The sequence below is a fragment of the Pseudorasbora parva genome, chromosome 1 (genome assembly GCF_024679245.1).
Source record: "Pseudorasbora parva isolate DD20220531a chromosome 1, ASM2467924v1, whole genome shotgun sequence".
Taxonomy (NCBI): domain Eukaryota; kingdom Metazoa; phylum Chordata; class Actinopteri; order Cypriniformes; family Gobionidae; genus Pseudorasbora; species Pseudorasbora parva.
The window spans coordinates 2,065,866-2,085,702 of NC_090172.1; the positions used below are offsets into that span (position 1 = coordinate 2,065,866).

Here is a 19,837-nt window from a genome sequence, read left to right on the forward strand (position 1 = left end):
TCTTTAGTTGTATTATATTTATAAAAGAAATATGGGCTGTACCGAGTCTTTCCGGAAAAAAACGAGCGGCTGGAGGCGTATCGTGTGGGCGGAGCTAAAGAATGACGAGCGCGAACAAAGCGGTGACGTCCTCAAGCGTGGAGAAGCCCATCGCTATCTCAGCTAATACAGATAATGATCCAGAATCATCCGGAGGCTGAAATAAACTGAACAGGAGAAGCAGCAGCAGCAGGACGTCCGTCTCTGTGGTATGGACTGTATTTAGTGGCCTGTCAACATTTGTGTGTGTTTACTCGCAGTTTATGAGGACATGATTCGGTTTATGGACTATTGTATGCGACTAAACCTTAGCAGTAGCAAGCAGAACGGTTTTGCACGTCAGACTAGTGTAACGTTATACAGAGAACAGCAATGGAGTCCGTTAGCGCATTTGAATGACGAAGCACGCGATCGTGTCGTTTACTGATGTTTCCTCACGCGACGATAGCCGACAGCACAGACATCTGAAGCAGTTTAACTCACCGGCTGCTTCCAAAGCAGGACCGAACCTTTATCGCTGGGACTGCTCCGTCAAAAATACACTTCTTTGGTATGATTTGGTGAAGTCCTGACAGCAGTGACCGTGGAGATCCACTTTGAGACGCGACTGACGCGATGTTGTGAAGCTTCCCGTCATTTCTGCGTTCAAATCGGTTCAAATGCAGCGCTGCCTTCCCAGAATGCTGTACTGAAGCGTTGAAGTCGCTCGACGTCACCCATAGGAATAAAGTGGAGCGCGGCGCGGAGTGTGTATGGGCGTGCATTTCCTCTCTCGCTCTAGTCACGTGTGCGCACCCTACCGGGAGAAGAGCCCGTACGGCCCATACAAGGACCTTCCGCTCTTTTAACGTCAAGCCGACCCATACTTGAAAAAAACTCTCCGAAACTTGTGAGAAACCGGAAGGAGTATTTTTGACACAGAAATACTCCCATCAAACGTCCAACATTAGTTTTTGAAACTTTGTCTATGTTTAGGATGGGAATCCAAGTCTTTAACAGTGTAAAGCTCAGTATGCATGAAACAGCATTTCACCGCCCCTTTAAGAAATTAAAGCCAATTTAATACCATGAATACACATTTTCTCCCAAATTAGTTGAACAATGTACTTGTAGTTAGTAGAATTTCTAAAGTGGACCGTCAAAATAAAGTGTTAGCAGATATTAAACAGACAGTCTACTAATACTCTAATGACTGCCTAGAATGAAAGATCTAGATCTGTCTAGAGTATAATGTCAAAATAAAGAGTTACCCCAAACCGCTATATAATTAAAAGAAGCTATTAAGAAGATATAGTCCTAAAACAGATTTTCAGACATGTTTTCACGAGATTCACCCTTTAATAACGGCAGAAGATCGTACAGTAATATCATATAAAGCCGCACCTCTCTGAAAGCAGCTCACTGGCGGTCCTGGAGCGTCGAGGCCGGTTGGTGTGCTGGCTGTAAAACGGCTCTATATCGAGCTCTAGTGTGAGTTCAGAGGACAGAGTCGTGCTGCTAAAGTCACGGGTCTTCGCAAAACCGCCCAGTGTCTCCAACTCAACCACACTGCAAAAGAAACGGGACATTTGGTCAAAAAATTACAGGAAAAAATATAAAGAAAAAAGGTGTTTTGTTGGCCTCCTGGTATCTATCCCGCTGGATAACCAACACTAAAATATCACTGGTATAAAATCTCACCTCAAAAAGCATCTTGATTTAAGAATTGTTAGATATTTAGACTAGAAACAAGACAAAAGAAGAGCATTTTCTGCAGTGTGTTTCTCAGTATGTCTAAGTGTGCAGTAAACATTTGGTCAAATATCCGAATGTCAGTTTTATATATTATATTTCCTGTCTCTGATGACTTTCCCCTCCAGTGGGCGTGGTTCTCAGTGTAATATAGCATGTTGTGCTCTCTCTCCATTACCTGCACCAACTTTTGTGTCCATAAACACTCATTTTTTTGGGTCAACAGCTTATAGAAACTTGTTTTTTGGTTCTGGGTTTTTTAGCTTGTTTTCTGGACACCTTGTCACATGTCAGCTTTGAGACATTGTTCGTTTTTTGTAATAAGCCAGAAATGACAAGGAGGCCGCCTCACGCAATAGAAAAACAATAGAGACGGTTGTTTTATTTCCCCCCCGGTGGATGCATGACGCGTGTCGCTCTGTCTCCATGAACTGGGCCGGTCAGACTCACTTGATGTTGCTGCTGAAGCGAGCGTTGTCTGTATCGGTCTCATCGAGGCAGGTCTCGAGGGTGAGGTCCTCACTGTCCTGTGACAGCTGGTCATCTGTGGGCTCTCTGGAGGGGGTCTGTGGAGGACACAGGCCACTGGGTCAGGTGTGTGTTTGGGCCACTGGGTCAGGTGTGTGTTTGGGCTGATCTGTCAGGTGTGTGTTTGGGCTGATCGGTCAGGTGTGTGTTTGGGCCAATGGGTCAGGTGTGTGTTTGGGCTGATCTGTCAGGTGTGTGTTTGGGCTGATCGGTCAGGTGTGTGTTTGGGCCAATGGGTCAGGTGTGTGTTTGGGCCAATGGGTCAGGTGTGTGTTTGGGCCACTGGGTCAGGTGTGTGTTTGGGCCAATGGGTCAGGTGTGTGTTTGGGCCAATGGGTCAGGTGTGTGTTTGGGCCACTGGGTCAGGTGTGTGTTTGGGCCAATGGGTCAGGTGTGTGTTTGGGCCACTGGGTCAGGTGTGTGTTTGGGCCAATGGGTCAGGTGTGTGTTTGGGCTGATCTGTCAGGTGTGTGTTTGGGCTGATCGGTCAGGTGTGTGTTTGGGCCAATGGGTCAGGTGTGTGTTTGGGCCAATGGGTCAGGTGTGTGTTTGGGCCACTGGGTCAGGTGTGTGTTTGGGCCACTGGGTCAGGTGTGTGTTTGGGCCAATGGGTCAGGTGTGTGTTTGGGCCACTGGGTCAGGTGTGTGTTTGGGCCAATGGGTCAGGTGTGTGTTTGGGCCACTGGGTCAGGTGTGTGTTTGGGCCAATGGGTCAGGTGTGTGTTTGGGCCACTGGGTCAGGTGTGTGTTTGGGCCACTGGGTCAGGTGTGTGTTTGGGCCAATGGGTCAGGTGTGTGTTTGGGCTGATCTGTCAGGTGTGTGTTTGGGCTGATCGGTCAGGTGTGTGTTTGGGCCAATGGGTCAGGTGTGTGTTTGGGCCACTGGGTCAGGTGTGTGTTTGGGCCACTGGGTCAGGTGTGTGTTTGGGCCACTGGGTCAGGTGTGTGTTTGGGCCACTGGGTCAGGTGTGTGTTTGGGCTGATCTGTCAGGTGTGTGTTTGGGCTGATCGGTCAGGTGTGTGTTTGGGCTGATCTGTCAGGTGTGTGTTTGGGCTGATCTGTCAGGTGTGTGTTTGGGCTGATCTGTCAGGTGTGTGTTTGGGCTGATCTGTCAGGTGTGTGTTTGGGCTGATCTGTCAGGTGTGTGTTTGGGCTGATCTGTCAGGTGTGTGTTTGGGCTGATCGGTCAGGTGTGTGTTTGGGCTGATCTGTCAGGTGTGTGTTTGGGCTGATCTGTCAGGTGTGTGTTTGGGCTGATCGGTCAGGTGTGTGTTTGGGCCAATGGGTCAAGTGTGTGTTTGGGCCAGTGGGTCAGGTGTGTGTTTGGGCCAATGGGTCAGGTGTGTGTTTGGGCCACTGGGTCAGGTGTGTGTTTGGGCCAATGGGTCAGGTGTGTGTTTGGGCCACTGGGTCAGGTGTGTGTTTGGGCCAATGGGTCAGGTGTGTGTTTGGGCCACTGGGTCAGGTGTGTGTTTGGGCCAATGGGTCAGGTGTGTGTTTGGGCCGATGGGTGTGTGTTTGTGCTGATCGGTCAGGTGTGTGTTTGTGCCAATGGGTCAGGTGTGTGTTTGGGCTGATCAGTCAGGGTGTGTGTTTGGGCTGATCAGTCAGGGTGTGTGTTTGGGCTGATCGGTCAGGTGTGTGTTTGGGCTGATCGGTCAGGTGTGTGTTTGGGCCGATGGGTCAGGTGTGTGTTTGTGCTGATCGGTCAGGTGTGTGTTTGCCGAGCCACTCACCTGGCTGAGCTTGTGAATGAAGAGGTAGCGCTCCTCACAGAGGACCATGGACGTGTCCACATACTGCTTGGTGAGCAGGTTAAGCCATAAGGTGAATCCGTCCACCATGGCCAGGAAAAGCACCCACAGGAACCTCAGGATGTCCAGGATCCGCTGCACTACGTCACTGCCGGTGCCTTGAGACGCTTAAAAGCACATCAGGACTTCATGTGAAACTCATATGGTATCATAATACCTATTAAAATAATTATGTTCAGAATAATATAATGTAATTAATTGTATTTTTAAATGCATTACATTATACTCTATTATTGGCATATTGTTTAATTAAGATTGCAATTATGACTGTATTTACTTAAAAAATATACAATATATGATATAGTGTTATTTATACATAATATAATATAATAGTACAATCAATGCATTTGATATATATATATTTGTTTTTGTTTTATGCATTACATTATAATATATTATGAGCATACTGTTTAATTAAGATTGTAATTATGACTGTATTTTCTTTGACAGGCCCTTAAATTTCACAAAAATAAAAAAATATATAATATATAAAATATTATTATTATTATTCCAAAGAATATACATTACACCGCATTTACATGCTCACAAAAATTGTTTTAAAAAATATATATTTTTAAAATAAAAACAATTGAATATATATATTGTTTTAATTTTTAATTTTAATAAAAAAAATGTTTGTGTGTGAAATATTTATCTATATATATACATTAGGGCTGGCGAAGTTAACGTGTGCAATTAATCCAAAATTTTTAATGCAGTTAAATAATTTAATGCAAATACACTATAGAAGAACGTGAACTTGCATCGTTGACTTAAGTTACAAAGGTGGGAGTTTATCTACAATAGTACACACACACACACACACACACACACACACACACACACACACACACACACACACACACACACACACACACCTCACCGAGAGCTTAACTTACCCACATCCTCTCCTTCTTCTTGCATTACCTCCACTTCCGGTGAATTCCCAACATCAAAAACTGCTCCATCCTCTTCAGTATCATCTGATGACCATTGAAAGAAACACACAACTCAATATAGCACAGTAATAAGACAAAGTGGGGTGTATAGACACCGATCAGGCATAACGTTATGACCACTGACTGATGAAGTGAGTAACACTGATGATCTCTTCATCACGGCTCCTGTTAGTGGGTGGGATATATTAGGCAGCAAGTGAACATTTTGTCCTCAGAGTTGATGTGTTAGTAGCAGGAAAATTGGGCAAGCGTAAGGATTTGAGCGAGTTTGGCCAGATTGTGACGGCTAGACGACTGGGTCAGAGCATCTCCAAAACTGCAGCTCTTGTGGGCTGTTCCCGGTCTGCAGTGGTCAGTATCTATCAAAAGTGCTCCAAGGAAGGACCAGTGGAGAACCGGCCACAGGGTCATGGGCGGCCAAGGCTCATTTATGCACGTGGGGAGCGAAGGCTGGCCCGTGGGGTCCGATCAAACAGACGAGCTACTGGAGCTCAAACTGCTCCAGAAGTTAATGCTGGTTCTGATAGAAAGCTGTCAGAATACACAGTCCCACCTCACAACTTACAGGACTCAAAGGATCTGCTACAAACATCTTAGTGCCAGATACCACAGCACACCTTCAGGGGTCTAGAGGAGTCCATGCCTCGAAGGGTCAGGGGGACCAACATGATATTAGGAAGGTGGTCATTATGTTATGCCTGATCATGTTTCATATGCACATGTTAAACCTGAAGCCTGAGCAGCTTGTAGTTTCCTTGCTTCCGCTCTCTGCTCTCTCTGCCTCTGCTGACGATCTTTTAGGGCTTCTTTTGCACTGGTGACCCAAGCCTGGTACGCTAGCTATGGGGAACATTTAACACACACACACACACACACACACACATACTTTATCCCCACACACATTGCTGCAACAACTGCCTTACCAAACACATAACACAGTGTGTGTGTGTGTCACCTGAAAGGCCGTCTGTCTGCGAGGTTTCTGTTCCTCCTGAAAGGATTCATCTTCCTCTCCGCTGTCAGACTCAAACATGTAGTATTCCCCAGAATGCAACACTAAAACAAACACATTCACTCACTGAGCACTGTTCACAATCTTTTGCTTGCTTCCCTGAAAATATGTTTATTATGTAAAATATCATATGAGGTGAATGGGCTAAGCTTGATTGACAGCCGACTGTGAGTTTACCCGTCGCGTGATCCATCCAGGGATACTGCCATCCTTTGGTCTTTGACAACTGCCTCTCTTTCTTCTGGTTCTTTGAGTCTGAGGTGAAACACACACACACACACACACACACACACACACACACACACACGTTAGGTTTTTCTTTCCATAGGCATAATGGATTTTTCACTGTACAGACTGTACATTCTATCCCCTTACACTGCCCCTGCCCATAAACCTACCAATCACACACACACACACACACACACACACACACACACACACACACACACACACACACACACACACACAGAGAGCTGATCAGCTGGTGTGTTGTACCCTCGGGCTGCGGCTCTACATCTGAAGTCTTGCGTCCCTCCTTCTCCTTGTACTTCTGCTGTTTGTCCCGAATGCGGTTCATCCTGAGGGAATATCAGCATTAGAGAGAGACTACAGCTCTACAAGTAATGCAGGCTCGTTTCCACCACAAATTAAAAAATAAAAAGGTAATTGCTGCTTTATTTATCACAATTTTCAGTTTATGCAAGTTATAATCACGCCAAATAAAATCAAATTGGTGAGATAGAAACGATATAAAGTTCATATTTTATAACGTTTATATCAGAATTGTTTATTTCGCAATTGTGACATTTACACAAAGTTGTGTTTATTTTATTTCGCAATTGTGACTTTTTTCTCCGAATTGCGAATTTTCATCCCACAATTGATCTTTTTATGCAAAATTATTTATTAGCAATTGTCAATTTTGTGTTTATTTTGAAACCGTTTTTTTTCTCAGAATAGTTTATGGCGTAATGGTGACTTTCCTCAAAATTGTGTTAATTTTGTAATTGTGACGTTTTTACTCCAAATCACGAGTTTATATCTCACAACTGTGACTTTTTTTATAAACTTGCAGTTCTGAGAAAAAGAGTCAGAAAGTCCCAATTTCCTTATAGATATTTAAAATATATATATATATATATATATATATATATATATATATATATATATATATATATATATATATATATATATATATTTTTTTTTTTTTTTTTTTTTTTTTTTACTATGGCAAATAAAAGGATGTGCGTTAACTCACGATTCCTTCAGCTGCTGAATGGACTTCTTCTCCGCCTGCTGGTGGAAGTGCATGTTCTTTATGATGCTGGCTCGGAAGAGCTCGAACCCCCTTAATCCACAGACACAGAAAATAAGCTTTATATGTCAGAACACCCATCCCCCCCCCACCCCCCCAACTGTTTTCAATGCATTCCATTCAAGTCAGATTGTGTACGTCAAGCTGTCATCGTTAAAAGCTAGTCTAGAGGTATGATTCTGGCTTCGGGTTCAAATACCGGACGAGCCCCCAATTATTACATAATAAGACTAACTTTGAAATAGGGGATCGTAACAATATACAGACTTCAGGGTGGAAACCTTTGAATTCAACTTGGCCTAGATGCCGTTCTGATGTGACAGCCTCTGAGGTGTGTATATAGTTAATGATAAATATTCAAGGAGAATCAAGTAAGCCAATATCTGCAAGCAGCCATTATCGGGCCCAAGCACAAGACAAGACATGCCAAAATGATCAACTGCAACAATACGTCATTAAACACATTTTAAGATGATTTTAGGCAAGAAGGCTAAAAAATGCATCATATTCAATGGGAATTTCATGTTTTGTTCTATTATAGCTCCACCTAGAGGCACAATCTTACCATTTTTTAATGTGTCCTCGAAGTGAGCCCATACATGTGTGTATCTATTTTGGTGAAAATATTTCATTTTGTTTGGGAGTTATAGACATTTATATGAAGAAACAAGTAAAAAATGACTGATACCTGACTTTGATTGGATTTTGCTTCCCCTTACTATAAATATGGATTTTTCTACCCCCTACTATCAATATTTTGACATCTTGGCTCTGCCAATTAGCTACCGACCTATGTTTTCGAACTTCTCAGGCTGGTTTCGTCTCGATCGGACTAGTGGCTTCGAAGATATCAGCTAAAGTTTTTTTAAGTGCTAAATTACAACGCTGCACAAACCATATGCCGAAACCTGGCACATCTGGTATCGTTAGACTCGGCAAGGATTCAGGAGACAAAAAAAGTTACTCCCATGAAAATAAGTCAACCACACCCAAAGTTATAACCTGTTTCGAAACTTCTCAGGGTCCTTCAGGGCATCATGCTGATGACCCATACCGAGTTTCGTAACAATCTGTTCATGTTTTCTTAAAATACAGCATTTCATCACATAATTCAAAATGTCAGACAGCCAAAATGGCCGATATGGTAAAATTCGACTCGGCATGACGTCCTGAATCTAATGAGACCACTTTTATGATTTTTGGAACAACAGTTCAGAGGTTATAAGCAAAAATAGCCAGTAACTGTGTTTTTAGTAACTGTGTAACTGTGCCCCTGCAGGTCACTTCAGGTTCTGCTTGTAATGACACGTACCAAGTTTGGTCTGAAAACGATAAAGGGTTGTGGAGATACATCCTTATGTCTGTTTTCGCAAGAGCTATGCAAAATTTTGTTGCAGGTTTATAAAAAACGATTTGACTTGAATTCCATACAATTTTGTTAGCAAGGTCTGGTGATGTTCTGTTTCAATTTTCCCCAAAAAATCGGAGCAACTGCCGATGACGGCTGACATAGACTCCAATGGCAGAAGAAACGGAAGAAGAATAGTGATTTCAATAGGTTTCAATAGGTGGCCCCTAATAATTGTATGGTAATGAACTCTGTTCAGTGAAGACCTGCACAGATGGTAAAACCTTCTCTGTTGATAGTTTTTCCCTTGTATGACATAGGAATTGTTCACATCTTACCGCGAGGCCTGTCTCGCTGAAGCCTGGAGGTCTGCCGACACATGAAGGAAGTAAAAACTGAGGAAGACTCTCCTCTGCAGCAGGAGGAAGAAGAAACAGATGCTGTCCCAGATAATGCCGGCCTCTTCCACAGGCAGAGAGCAATCTTTATCATCCACTGATTTAGCTGAGGAGCAAACACACACATTCACTACATTTGTGTCACATTTTAAAACAAAGATTACAAGCATTGCCCTCCAGATAGTGCTCAAGAACCAAGTTCATCTCGCTTCTACAAATACTTCTGCCATCCAATAACTGATTATATTTTCATAATTTAAATTATCTGACTGGTTAAATTGCAAAAGTAGCTGACTACAGCTTTAATTAGATTGAGTTAAAAGTATTAAAATGTGTTCGAAAAGTAAAATTGAGAGAGAAGAGTGTGCAAGGAACAAAACAATTACTTAATACAAGAAGAAAAAAAACAAGAAAAACTATTTTACAATGTGGTAAGAAAAATAAACGCACTCTTAGATAAACAGTGAACCTCTAAAAGATCAAGCGGCTGTATAATAGTTACAATGTAGCTAAATACATTTTCTAAATACAGTAACTTGGATTGCAGATTATTTGTAAATAAATGAATTACATATCAAGTCATTTTTGGCGGTGCATGACTATTTTTTTAAGCAGAAAACTTCAGAAAATAATTTTTTTTGGGTTCTGGCCAAATACCGAGCTCGGAGCCCTCTCCTCGGACAGCACGCCAAATACGCATACCATTTATTCTATCTGACTTATTTGTAAGTGTGAACTCGTGAAATGATTTATCGGTGCACATCATTATTGTTTTCATAATCTTGAATCAGAATAACTTCTCTGATGATGAGGGCGGGGCCACCTGTCACTCACATGAGATCAGCCAATAGCAAACCACCACCATCCAATCAATTCCCCACAGACACAATCAAACCATGCCCCTACATTTGTTCTTGTTTGGGAATCGATTAACTCAAATATACGGCACAATAGGGAAGAAACACTAGCGTAACTTCCATTTCATGACAACTTTAACACTCAATTTGACCCATTTCGATTTTTGAGTTGACTGAAACACCGGTTAACCTGTTTTTCTCATTTAGGGTCATGAACATGCATGCAAAGTCTCAACACGCTGATGTGTTTTGACATATACACACATCATTTCTGTTATATTTGTGATGTTCTTGGGTGAATTTGACCCACATATTTAATACTGTATAGACCCAAAATGATAAGATTTGTTTTGGTTATATTTTGTTATGCTGGTTTTGTTATAGCTTTTCCCTATTTATTTCAATACCGATTTATATTTCGTCAGGCACATATGGTAAAAAATCCGCTATCATTAATTTTTTTTAATCTTTCTAAAATACTATCAAACCTGTATGAGTTTCTTTCTTCAGCTGAACACAAGGGAAGATATTTTGAAGAATGTCAGTAACCAATCAGTTAACTGGAGCCATTGACTTCCATAGTATTTTTTTTTCCTATTATGGAAGTCAATGGCTCCAGTTAACTGATTGGTTACTGACATTCTTCAAAATATCTTCCCTTTTGAAACAACTTGAGGGTGAGTAGAGGATGACAGATTTTTCATTTTAAAGTGAACTATCCCTTTAAGAATTTGTGACTTTTTCTCATTTAGGATCATGAACATGCATGCAAAGTTTCAACATACTGAGGTTTAGGGAAATGTTATACACTCTTGCTGTTCATGGGTCAGTTTGACCCATATAGAGATCTATTCAAAAGCAACTGTACAGACACAAAATACAAAACACTTTGTTGTATCTCATTTGTAGGGGAACTATCCCTTTAAGAAAGTTGCTGGCCTTATGTTATTATCCCTTACTTAGACAAAAACAGTGAATTCTGCAGCAGTGAGACAGCCTATGATACTATGCCAATGTGCTTGAAAACGCAGATAAGAGTGCAAAACTTACGGTCATAGTAGCCTTTGACGGTGCACACCAGACTGAAGATCTGAATGACCCAGCAGAAGTTCTTCTGCATCTCCACCACAAACACACAGGCCAGGATCTAACACAAGCAACAGGGCTGTTGAAACAAAGCTCTTCTCTCTGTAGTCGTATGTGTAAATGCTCAGTGAAATGCTTACTCACAGACAGGATGTTCTTGGAAATGATCACAGCCAAATTGTACATGATGAGACAGTCCCACATAACCAGACGTGTGCGTGATGGCTTGATTAGCAGCCTTGTGCCGTAAAGCAGGAAGAAGAAGCAGGCCATGAGATAACCCAATCCGAACACACTGATCCGAGTCGCTCCGGTCACAAAAACCACCGTCAGCACGACCCAGAACATGTACCGGAACACCAAGACCTTTGCCATGTCCAGATAGGACCTACAACACACACAGATTTTAATCTAATAGATTAATCAAATTAATCGCATTATCACATCAAGTTTGGCTGAGAAATTACCCTCCAAAATGTGTTTAATTCATAATTGTGTTAGATTAGATAAGCATTGATATGCAGCGCACAGGTGGCATAAATATGAATCAAAAAATGAAATAATATGAGACTTAAAAAAAACAGTAGGTGGTGCCAAGTCACTGCATTAATGAGTGAGTCATTGAATCGTTCATTCAACCGATTCTGATTCAAGCGGCTGATTCAATCAGGAACGAAGCAAGTGACCGTCTTTATGAATGAGTCATTGAATCATTGACTCACTCGATTCTTTAAAAAACACAATTAATTAAGTAATGAAACAGACACACAACAGTTCGGCTTTGTTTGGAACAAAATTGAGCAAAAACAGAAAATATTGTGACTAAAATGTAATTGTAGCTCTCACTGCTGTTTATGATAGCAATAAGCCATGTTAATTGGGTCCTATTATGCCCCTTTTTACAAGATGTCAAATAAGTCTGTAATGTCCCCAGAGTGTGCATGTGAAGTTTCAGCTCAAAATACCCCACAGATCTTTTTTTTTTAGCATGTTAATATTGTCACTTTTTGAGGTTAAAGGGGCGGTGAAATGCTGTTTCATGCATACTGAGCTTTCCACTGTTAAAGACTTGGATTCCCATCCTAAACATAGACAAAGTTTCAAAAACTAATGTTGGACGTTTGATGGAGTATTTCTGTGTTAAAAATACTCCTTCCGGTTTCTCACAAGTTTCGGAGAGTTTTTTTCGAGTATGGGTCGGCTTGACGTTAATAGAGCGGAAGGTCCTTGTATGGGCCGTACGGGCTCTTCTCCCGGTAGGGTGCGCGCGCGCGTGACTAGAGCGAGAGAGGAAATGCACGCTGTAAACAGTCTCTCAGATGCAGATCTAGTCGTCCGTGAACATGTGGCGCCGCGTTTCTCTTTATTCCTATGAGTGACGTCGAGCGACTTCAGCGCTTCAGCACAGCATTCTGGGAAGGCAGCGCTGAATTTGAACCGATTTGAACGCAGAAATGACGAGAAGCTTCACAACATCGCTTCAGTCGCGTCTCAAAGTGGATTTCCACGCCACTGCTGTCAGGACTTCACCAAATCATACCAAAGAAGTGTGTTTCTGACGGAGCGGTCCCAGCGATAAAGGTTCGGTCCTGCTTTGGAAGCAGCCGGTGAGTTAAACTGCTTCAGATGTCTGTGCTGTCGGCTATCGTCGCGTGAGGAAACATCAGTAAACGACACGATCGCGTGCTTCGTCATTCAAATGCGCTAACGGACTCCATTGTTGTTCTCTGTATAACGTTACACTAGTCTGACGTGCGAAACCGTTTTGCTTGCTACTGCTAAGGTCTAGACGCATACAATAGTCCATAAACCGAATCATGTCCTCATAAACTGCGAGTAAAGACACAGAAATGTGGAGAGGCCCGCTAAATACAGTAACTTACATACCACAGAGACGGACGTCCTGCTGCTGCCGTTTCTCCAGTTCAATTTATTTCTCCCTCAGATTTGATTCTGGATCATTATCTGTATTAGCTGAGATAGCGATGGGCTTCTCCACGCTTGAGGACGTCACCGCTCGTCATTCTTTAGCTCCGCCCACACGATACGCCTCCAGGCGCTCGTTTTTTTCCGGAAAGACTCGGTACAGCCCATATTTCTTTTATAAATATGATAAAACTAAAGACTTTTCGGAGATATGAAGGATGCAATACTACTCTATAGGTACTCAAGATTGACATGAGATTGACTGAAACTGAGTGTTTCGCCCCCCCTTTAAGGAAAAACATGCCTTTTTTGTGTGTGTCCATTTAAATGCAATTAAAGTCATTTTAATTTGAGCTGCTGCTCCCTGCCCCATTTCTAGAAAAGGGCGGAGCTTCAGAAACTTGCGATAGCAGCTCTAAATACCTCACACACACACACTGAAAATGACAGAACGAAGAGACAACATGTAGAATGAAACAGGACGTTTTTGAATGGTTAGTTGCTGAATTTATAAGTTAACGATCTTCAATCATTAATTAGCATATTTTGTCATGATAATCTCTAAACCGCTGGTGTGGGAACTGTTGTGAGATGAACCAGAGAATATCTGCTGATGAAGAGAGAACAGGGATAGTTTAGTTTAATTACGGTTATAACTTCTGTTGACATCTTGCTTTTATCACATGTAATTCCGGGGGCGGGGTTTATGTAAATTTTAGTGTTAGTGATGTCACTAACCCGTGAAGAAGCTCGTTGTAGTTCCTACCAGTCATTTGTTGTAGTCCTTAAAAACGATTTCTTTAAAAGAAAATATCTCCCTTTGCTTTGAACTTTGAGCGCTGTAACTTTGCAGATGTTGTTTATGCTCAAACAGCAACGTTACACTCTCGCTTCACCCGATCCCTGACGAGTAAAGTTGTATTTATTTCTCATTTGTTACTAATGCACTTGCCTGCAGTTGATGAAGTTTGGGGCCGGGTTGAAGGGCATATTTTCCATGGGGTCCGGGTTGTCTTTGTTCTCTCCTCCCATGACCATCCACTCTTCCTTTCTCTCATTTTCAAACACCGCCCACTGCTGTGATGCACACATCAGCAGAAGGAAGTCCGCTGAAACAGACCATTGGCAAACATTTTATGCATTTTTTGAGATTTCACTAAATCCATCTTGTTTTTCCATGCAGAAGTAAATGATTTCTCATTCTGGTAAACAACTAGAATAATAAGCCACAAACTATAGTGAAACTGTTTGCATTACAAAGCAGTACAAAATAAAAAAAATAAAGCAAATACCAACATTAAACCGCATAACGGACTCTTTTGAACAGCTAAAATGGTTGCAAATGGCTGAAATTAGAAGCCTTGCATATTCAAGGTAAGGAATCATCTGCTATTATTACAAATAATGTGGATATAAGGCCCCTAAAAGTATTTCTAAAGTCACTGCATTAGATGCACAAACTAGGTGCTGGTGTTCTTTAGGTAACAATAAATAGACAGTCATTAATTTTCCAAGTGGCTTCAGTGTCTGAAAACTTTGTAGGTTGGATAACTGGTGAGTAATTATATCATCGTTCTGTTTACGGGGTCACTTACATATGAGGTTCCTGGAGTTGGGAATGGTGTAGAAGTCAGGTAAGTAGATCCATTTAACCAGAGCTGAGTGGATAGTTACTGAGGTTCTCCATCTCCAAGGGTAATCTATAGCCATGTGAGAAAGCTCAGGTTACTAGAGTCAGGTCACTTACCGAGAAAAGGAAGCGTTCTTGTAATTAATCTGTGGTAATCGTTGGCCACTGTACACATACATCAGCATGGTGTTTTGCTGTTGACTCTGATGTAGGATTAACTTAAACTAGCCTGAGCTGATTTGCACTGGTGTATTTTGATGGTTTAAGGCAAATAAAATTTATTTGGTATAGCGCTATTCACAATACACAGCTTCACAGAAAATCACAATGTTAATGTTAAAAATAGCTTCATAACATCTTAATGCCTTATAATTGCATTTAGAAGATTAGAGATGGGTTATAAGTAAAGGACAATGTTCTGAACGGGTGTGTGATGATGCTATATGGTATTGAAGGGTTCGTTGTAGCGTGCAGCATCTCATTACCCCATTAGCTTTGATGTGTTCATGACGTCTGATGGCCTAAATGCAGTGAGTTTTGGCTTACACTCCTGTAACTGAAGCTGAATTTCCTATGTAATGCATCAGTCATGGTCCAACAGTGACTAAACAGCCTCTGGCTCCGCCTACTACAGTAGCCACACCCCAAACTCTCCGCCTACTACAGTAGCCACACCTCAAACTCTCCGCCTACTACAGTAGCCACACCCCAAACTCTCCATCTGCTACAGTAGCCACACCCCAAACTCTCCATCTGCTACAGTAGCCACACCCCAAACTCTCCATCTGCTACAGTAGCCACACCCCAAACTCTCCACCTGCTACAGTAGCCACACCCCAAACTCTCCATCTGCTACAGTAGCCTCACCCCAAACTCTCCATCTGCTACAGTAGCCACACCTCAAACTCTCCGCCTACTACAGTAGCCACACCCCAAACTCTCCACCTGCTACAGTAGCCACACCCCAAACTCTCCATCTGCTACAGTAGCCTCACCCCAAACTCTCCATCTGCTACAGTAGCCACGCCCCAAACTCTCCATCTGCTACAGTAGCCACACCCCAAACTCTCCATCTGCTACATTAGCCACACCCCAAACTCTCCATCTGCTACAGTAGCCACACCCCAAACTCTCCATCTGCTACAGTAGCCACACCCCAAACTTTCCATCTGCTTCAGTAGCCACGCCCCAAACTCTCCATCTGCTACAGTAGCCACACCCCAAACTCTCCATCTGCTACAGTAGCCACGCCCCAAACTCTCCATCTGCTACAGTAGCCACACCCCAAACTCTCCATCTGCTACAGTAGCCACACCCCAAACTCTCCATCTGCTACAGTAACCACACCCCAAACTCTCCATCTGCTACAGTAGCCACACCCCAAACTCTCCATCTGCTACAGTAGCCACGCCCCAAACTCTCCATCTGCTACAGTAGCCACACCCCAATCTCTCCATCTGCTACAGTAGCCACACCCCAAACTCTCCATCTGCTACAGTAGCCACACCCCAAACTCTCCATCTGCTACAGTAGCCACACCCCAAACTCTCCATCTGCTACAGTAGCCACACCCCAAACTCTCCATCTGCTACAGTAGTCACACCCCAAACTCTCCATCTGCTACAGTAGCCACACCCCAAACTCTCCATCTGCTACAGTAGTCACACCCCAAACTCTCCATCTGCTACAGTAGCCACACCCCAAACTCTCCATCTGCTACAGTAGCCTCACCCCAAACTCTCCATCTGCTACAGTAGCCACACCCCAAACTCTCCATCTGCTACAGTAGCCACACCCCAAACTCTCCATCTGCTACAGTAGCCACACCCCAAACTCTCCATCTGCTACAGTAGCCACACCCCAAACTCTCCATCTGCTACAGTAGTCACACCCCAAACTCTCCATCTGCTACAGTAGCCACACCCCAAACTCTCCATCTGCTACAGTAGTCACACCCCAAACTCTCCATCTGCTACAGTAGCCACACCCCAAACTCTCCATCTGCTACAGTAGCCACACCCCAAACTCTCCATCTGCTACAGTAGTCACACCCCAAACTCTCCACCTGCTACAGTAGCCACGCCCCAAACTCTCCATCTGCTACAGTAGCCACACCCCAAACTCTCCACCTGTACAGTAGCCAGACCCCAAACTCTCCACCTGTACAGTAGCCACACCCCAAACTCTCCACCTGTACAGTAGCCACACCCCAAACTCTCCACCTGTACAGTAGCCACACCCCAAACTCTCCACCTGCTACAGTAGCCACGCCCCAAACTCTCCATCTGCTACAGTAGCCACACCCCAAACTCTCCATCTGCTACAGTAGCCAGACCCCAAACTCTCCATCTGCTACAGTAGCCACGCCCCAAACTCTCCATCTGCTACAGTAGCCACACCCCAAACTCTCCATCTGCTACAGTAGCCACACCCCAAACTCTCCATCTGCTACAGTAGCCACACCCCAAACTCTCCATCTGCTACAGTAGCCACACCCCAAACTTTCCATCTGCTTCAGTAGCCACGCCCCAAACTCTCCATCTGCTACAGTAGCCACGCCCCAAACTCTCCATCTGCTACAGTAGCCACACCCCAAACTCTCCATCTGCTACAGTAGCCACACCCCAAACTCTCCATCTGCTACAGTAACCACACCCCAAACTCTCCATCTGCTACAGTAGCCACACCCCAAACTCTCCATCTGCTACAGTAGCCACGCCCCAAACTCTCCATCTGCTACAGTAGCCACACCCCAATCTCTCCATCTGCTACAGTAGCCACACCCCAAACTCTCCATCTGCTACAGTAGCCACACCCCAAACTCTCCATCTGCTACAGTAGCCACACCCCAAACTCTCCATCTGCTACAGTAGCCACACCCCAAACTCTCCATCTGCTACAGTAGTCACACCCCAAACTCTCCATCTGCTACAGTAGCCACACCCCAAACTCTCCATCTGCTACAGTAGTCACACCCCAAACTCTCCATCTGCTACAGTAGCCACACCCCAAACTCTCCATCTGCTACAGTAGCCTCACCCCAAACTCTCCATCTGCTACAGTAGCCACACCCCAAACTCTCCATCTGCTACAGTAGCCACACCCCAAACTCTCCATCTGCTACAGTAGCCACACCCCAAACTCTCCATCTGCTACAGTAGCCACACCCCAAACTCTCCATCTGCTACAGTAGTCACACCCCAAACTCTCCATCTGCTACAGTAGCCACACCCCAAACTCTCCATCTGCTACAGTAGTCACACCCCAAACTCTCCATCTGCTACAGTAGCCACACCCCAAACTCTCCATCTGCTACAGTAGCCACACCCCAAACTCTCCATCTGCTACAGTAGTCACACCCCAAACTCTCCATCTGCTACAGTAGCCACACCCCAAACTCTCCATCTGCTACAGTAGCCACACCCCAAACTCTCCATCTGCTACAGTAGCCATGAAGCATCTTATTTTGCTGCGCAACCATATATTTCCATATATTAATTAGACAGAAAGGATAGATGTTAAAGTGATATTGATATTGATCCAGACATCACTCACCTATACAGAGCGCAGGAGGGATGCCCACACACAGAACGTACTGGTATATCATGAAGACAACCAGAAACAGGCAGTACTTCGACCAGATCTTGGCAATGGCTGCTCTGCGTCGCTGCACCACGATGGCCACCAACCAACAGCCGTGGATAATAACCAGGAAGTTCATTCGCTGGCCAATGACATTCACAGTCATGAGGAAACAGATCTAGAGGTGGAATCAGATTATCATCAGATATTAACGAACCTACTTACTATACGGTTAGGATTAGAGTCAAGGCCTTTGAACACTGAGTCCGATATTTTCACATGTTTTTCGTATTCTGTGATCTGAAAAAATTAATCACGCACAGAGACCTTGCACACTGAGTCCGATGCGTATTAAAGAATGCTTTACGGAAAAAGTGAACCAATACAAAATGATGTCTTCAAGTACTGAGGATGATTTTAAAAAGAGAAAAAGAAAGAGGATATTTGATCCATCCAAGGAGATTTCAGCCTCATTATTTATCCAGACTGATCCAAAGTTTACAGGGCCGATGCTAGCCATTTGGGTGCCCTAAGCACAAATGCTTGGCGGTTTTTCTAATTGCAGTTTCACCAACAGATGTCGCCCTTGGCCAAACCTCTTGAAAATGACCGTATGCCATAGTACAAAAACAAAAAATATTTATCTAAGCGGTCTAATTTGGCTGGCACAGAGATTCACCTTTTTCTCGACTAATTTGGTCTAGGCCTATATTACTTTTGTATTGCTTTTGTTTATTAACATGCTTTTAGAAATATTTCATTTGTTATTTATACTAGTAGCCTATTTTTTTTAGCCAGATTTTTTGGTGCCCCCCCCCAAGCACTTGGTGCCCTACGCGCAGTGCGTGATGTGCGTGTGCGGAGCGCCAGCCCTGAAAGTTTACTTCAGTGTCATTGGCTCAGTTTGATGCTTTGCTAGCGATACTGGAGCCACATATTAAAGAAGACCAACAATTTCTGTGAATCAATTGATCCTGAACAGAGACTGGCAGTGTATGTCTATGGATACACACACACACACACACACACACACGCGCGCACACACACACACACGATTTACAGGGACTTGGTGTGCTATAATTATAGCTGTGATATAATAATATTTGTAGTATTTTAGTATTTTTTTCAAAACGTCTCTCAAAATGCGTTTTTTACAGATGCCAAAACGCAGACAATCGAAATGTTCCGATTTTTTTTTTGTGTGAAAGTTTCGGAGCCAGTGTGCAAGCGTGATTGACATAATGTGAGGTCGAATTAATTTTTTCACATGCAAAACTTTCGCATGCGAATTTCGTCATTACGACGTGTAACAAGGAATGGAAATGTAACCGGTTTGAGTACTTCTGGTCGGAACTCATACCTCAAGGCCAAACTTATAGAAGGTGTAGTTGAGCAGGTATCTGACACACTGCAGGAGACTCTGGTCCAGCGTGTCCCGAGTGGCCTGAGGGAAGATGACTGGGATGGGAGGCGGCGAGCGCTGCTGCTGTCTGTAGTGATGGATCTGGTGCCGGTACACCGTCGCCTCGAACACCAGCAGCATCAGGACCAGCAGATGATCCTAATGGACACAACACAGAGCTCGTGATGGACCGTACAGGACGAAAACTA

At 43.5% G+C, this 19,837-nt stretch overlaps 1 protein-coding gene across 1 annotated transcript in view; it reads right to left on the reverse strand.

The window, feature by feature from the left end:
* piezo1 (piezo type mechanosensitive ion channel component 1 (Er blood group)) overlaps nucleotides 1–19,837 on the reverse strand; it is a 202,054-nt gene that overhangs the window by 30,468 nt on the left and 151,749 nt on the right. Inside the window, 16 exon segments of the mRNA XM_067452042.1 lie at nucleotides 1,423–1,587; nucleotides 2,221–2,336; nucleotides 4,036–4,220; nucleotides 5,013–5,096; nucleotides 5,801–5,912; nucleotides 6,028–6,128; nucleotides 6,262–6,339; nucleotides 6,580–6,662; nucleotides 7,343–7,432; nucleotides 9,086–9,251; nucleotides 11,053–11,149; nucleotides 11,233–11,476; nucleotides 13,967–14,123; nucleotides 14,610–14,714; nucleotides 18,200–18,404; nucleotides 19,587–19,787. Of these exon segments, the coding sequence (XP_067308143.1) occupies nucleotides 1,423–1,587; nucleotides 2,221–2,336; nucleotides 4,036–4,220; nucleotides 5,013–5,096; nucleotides 5,801–5,912; nucleotides 6,028–6,128; nucleotides 6,262–6,339; nucleotides 6,580–6,662; nucleotides 7,343–7,432; nucleotides 9,086–9,251; nucleotides 11,053–11,149; nucleotides 11,233–11,476; nucleotides 13,967–14,123; nucleotides 14,610–14,714; nucleotides 18,200–18,404; nucleotides 19,587–19,787 (2,189 nt within the window).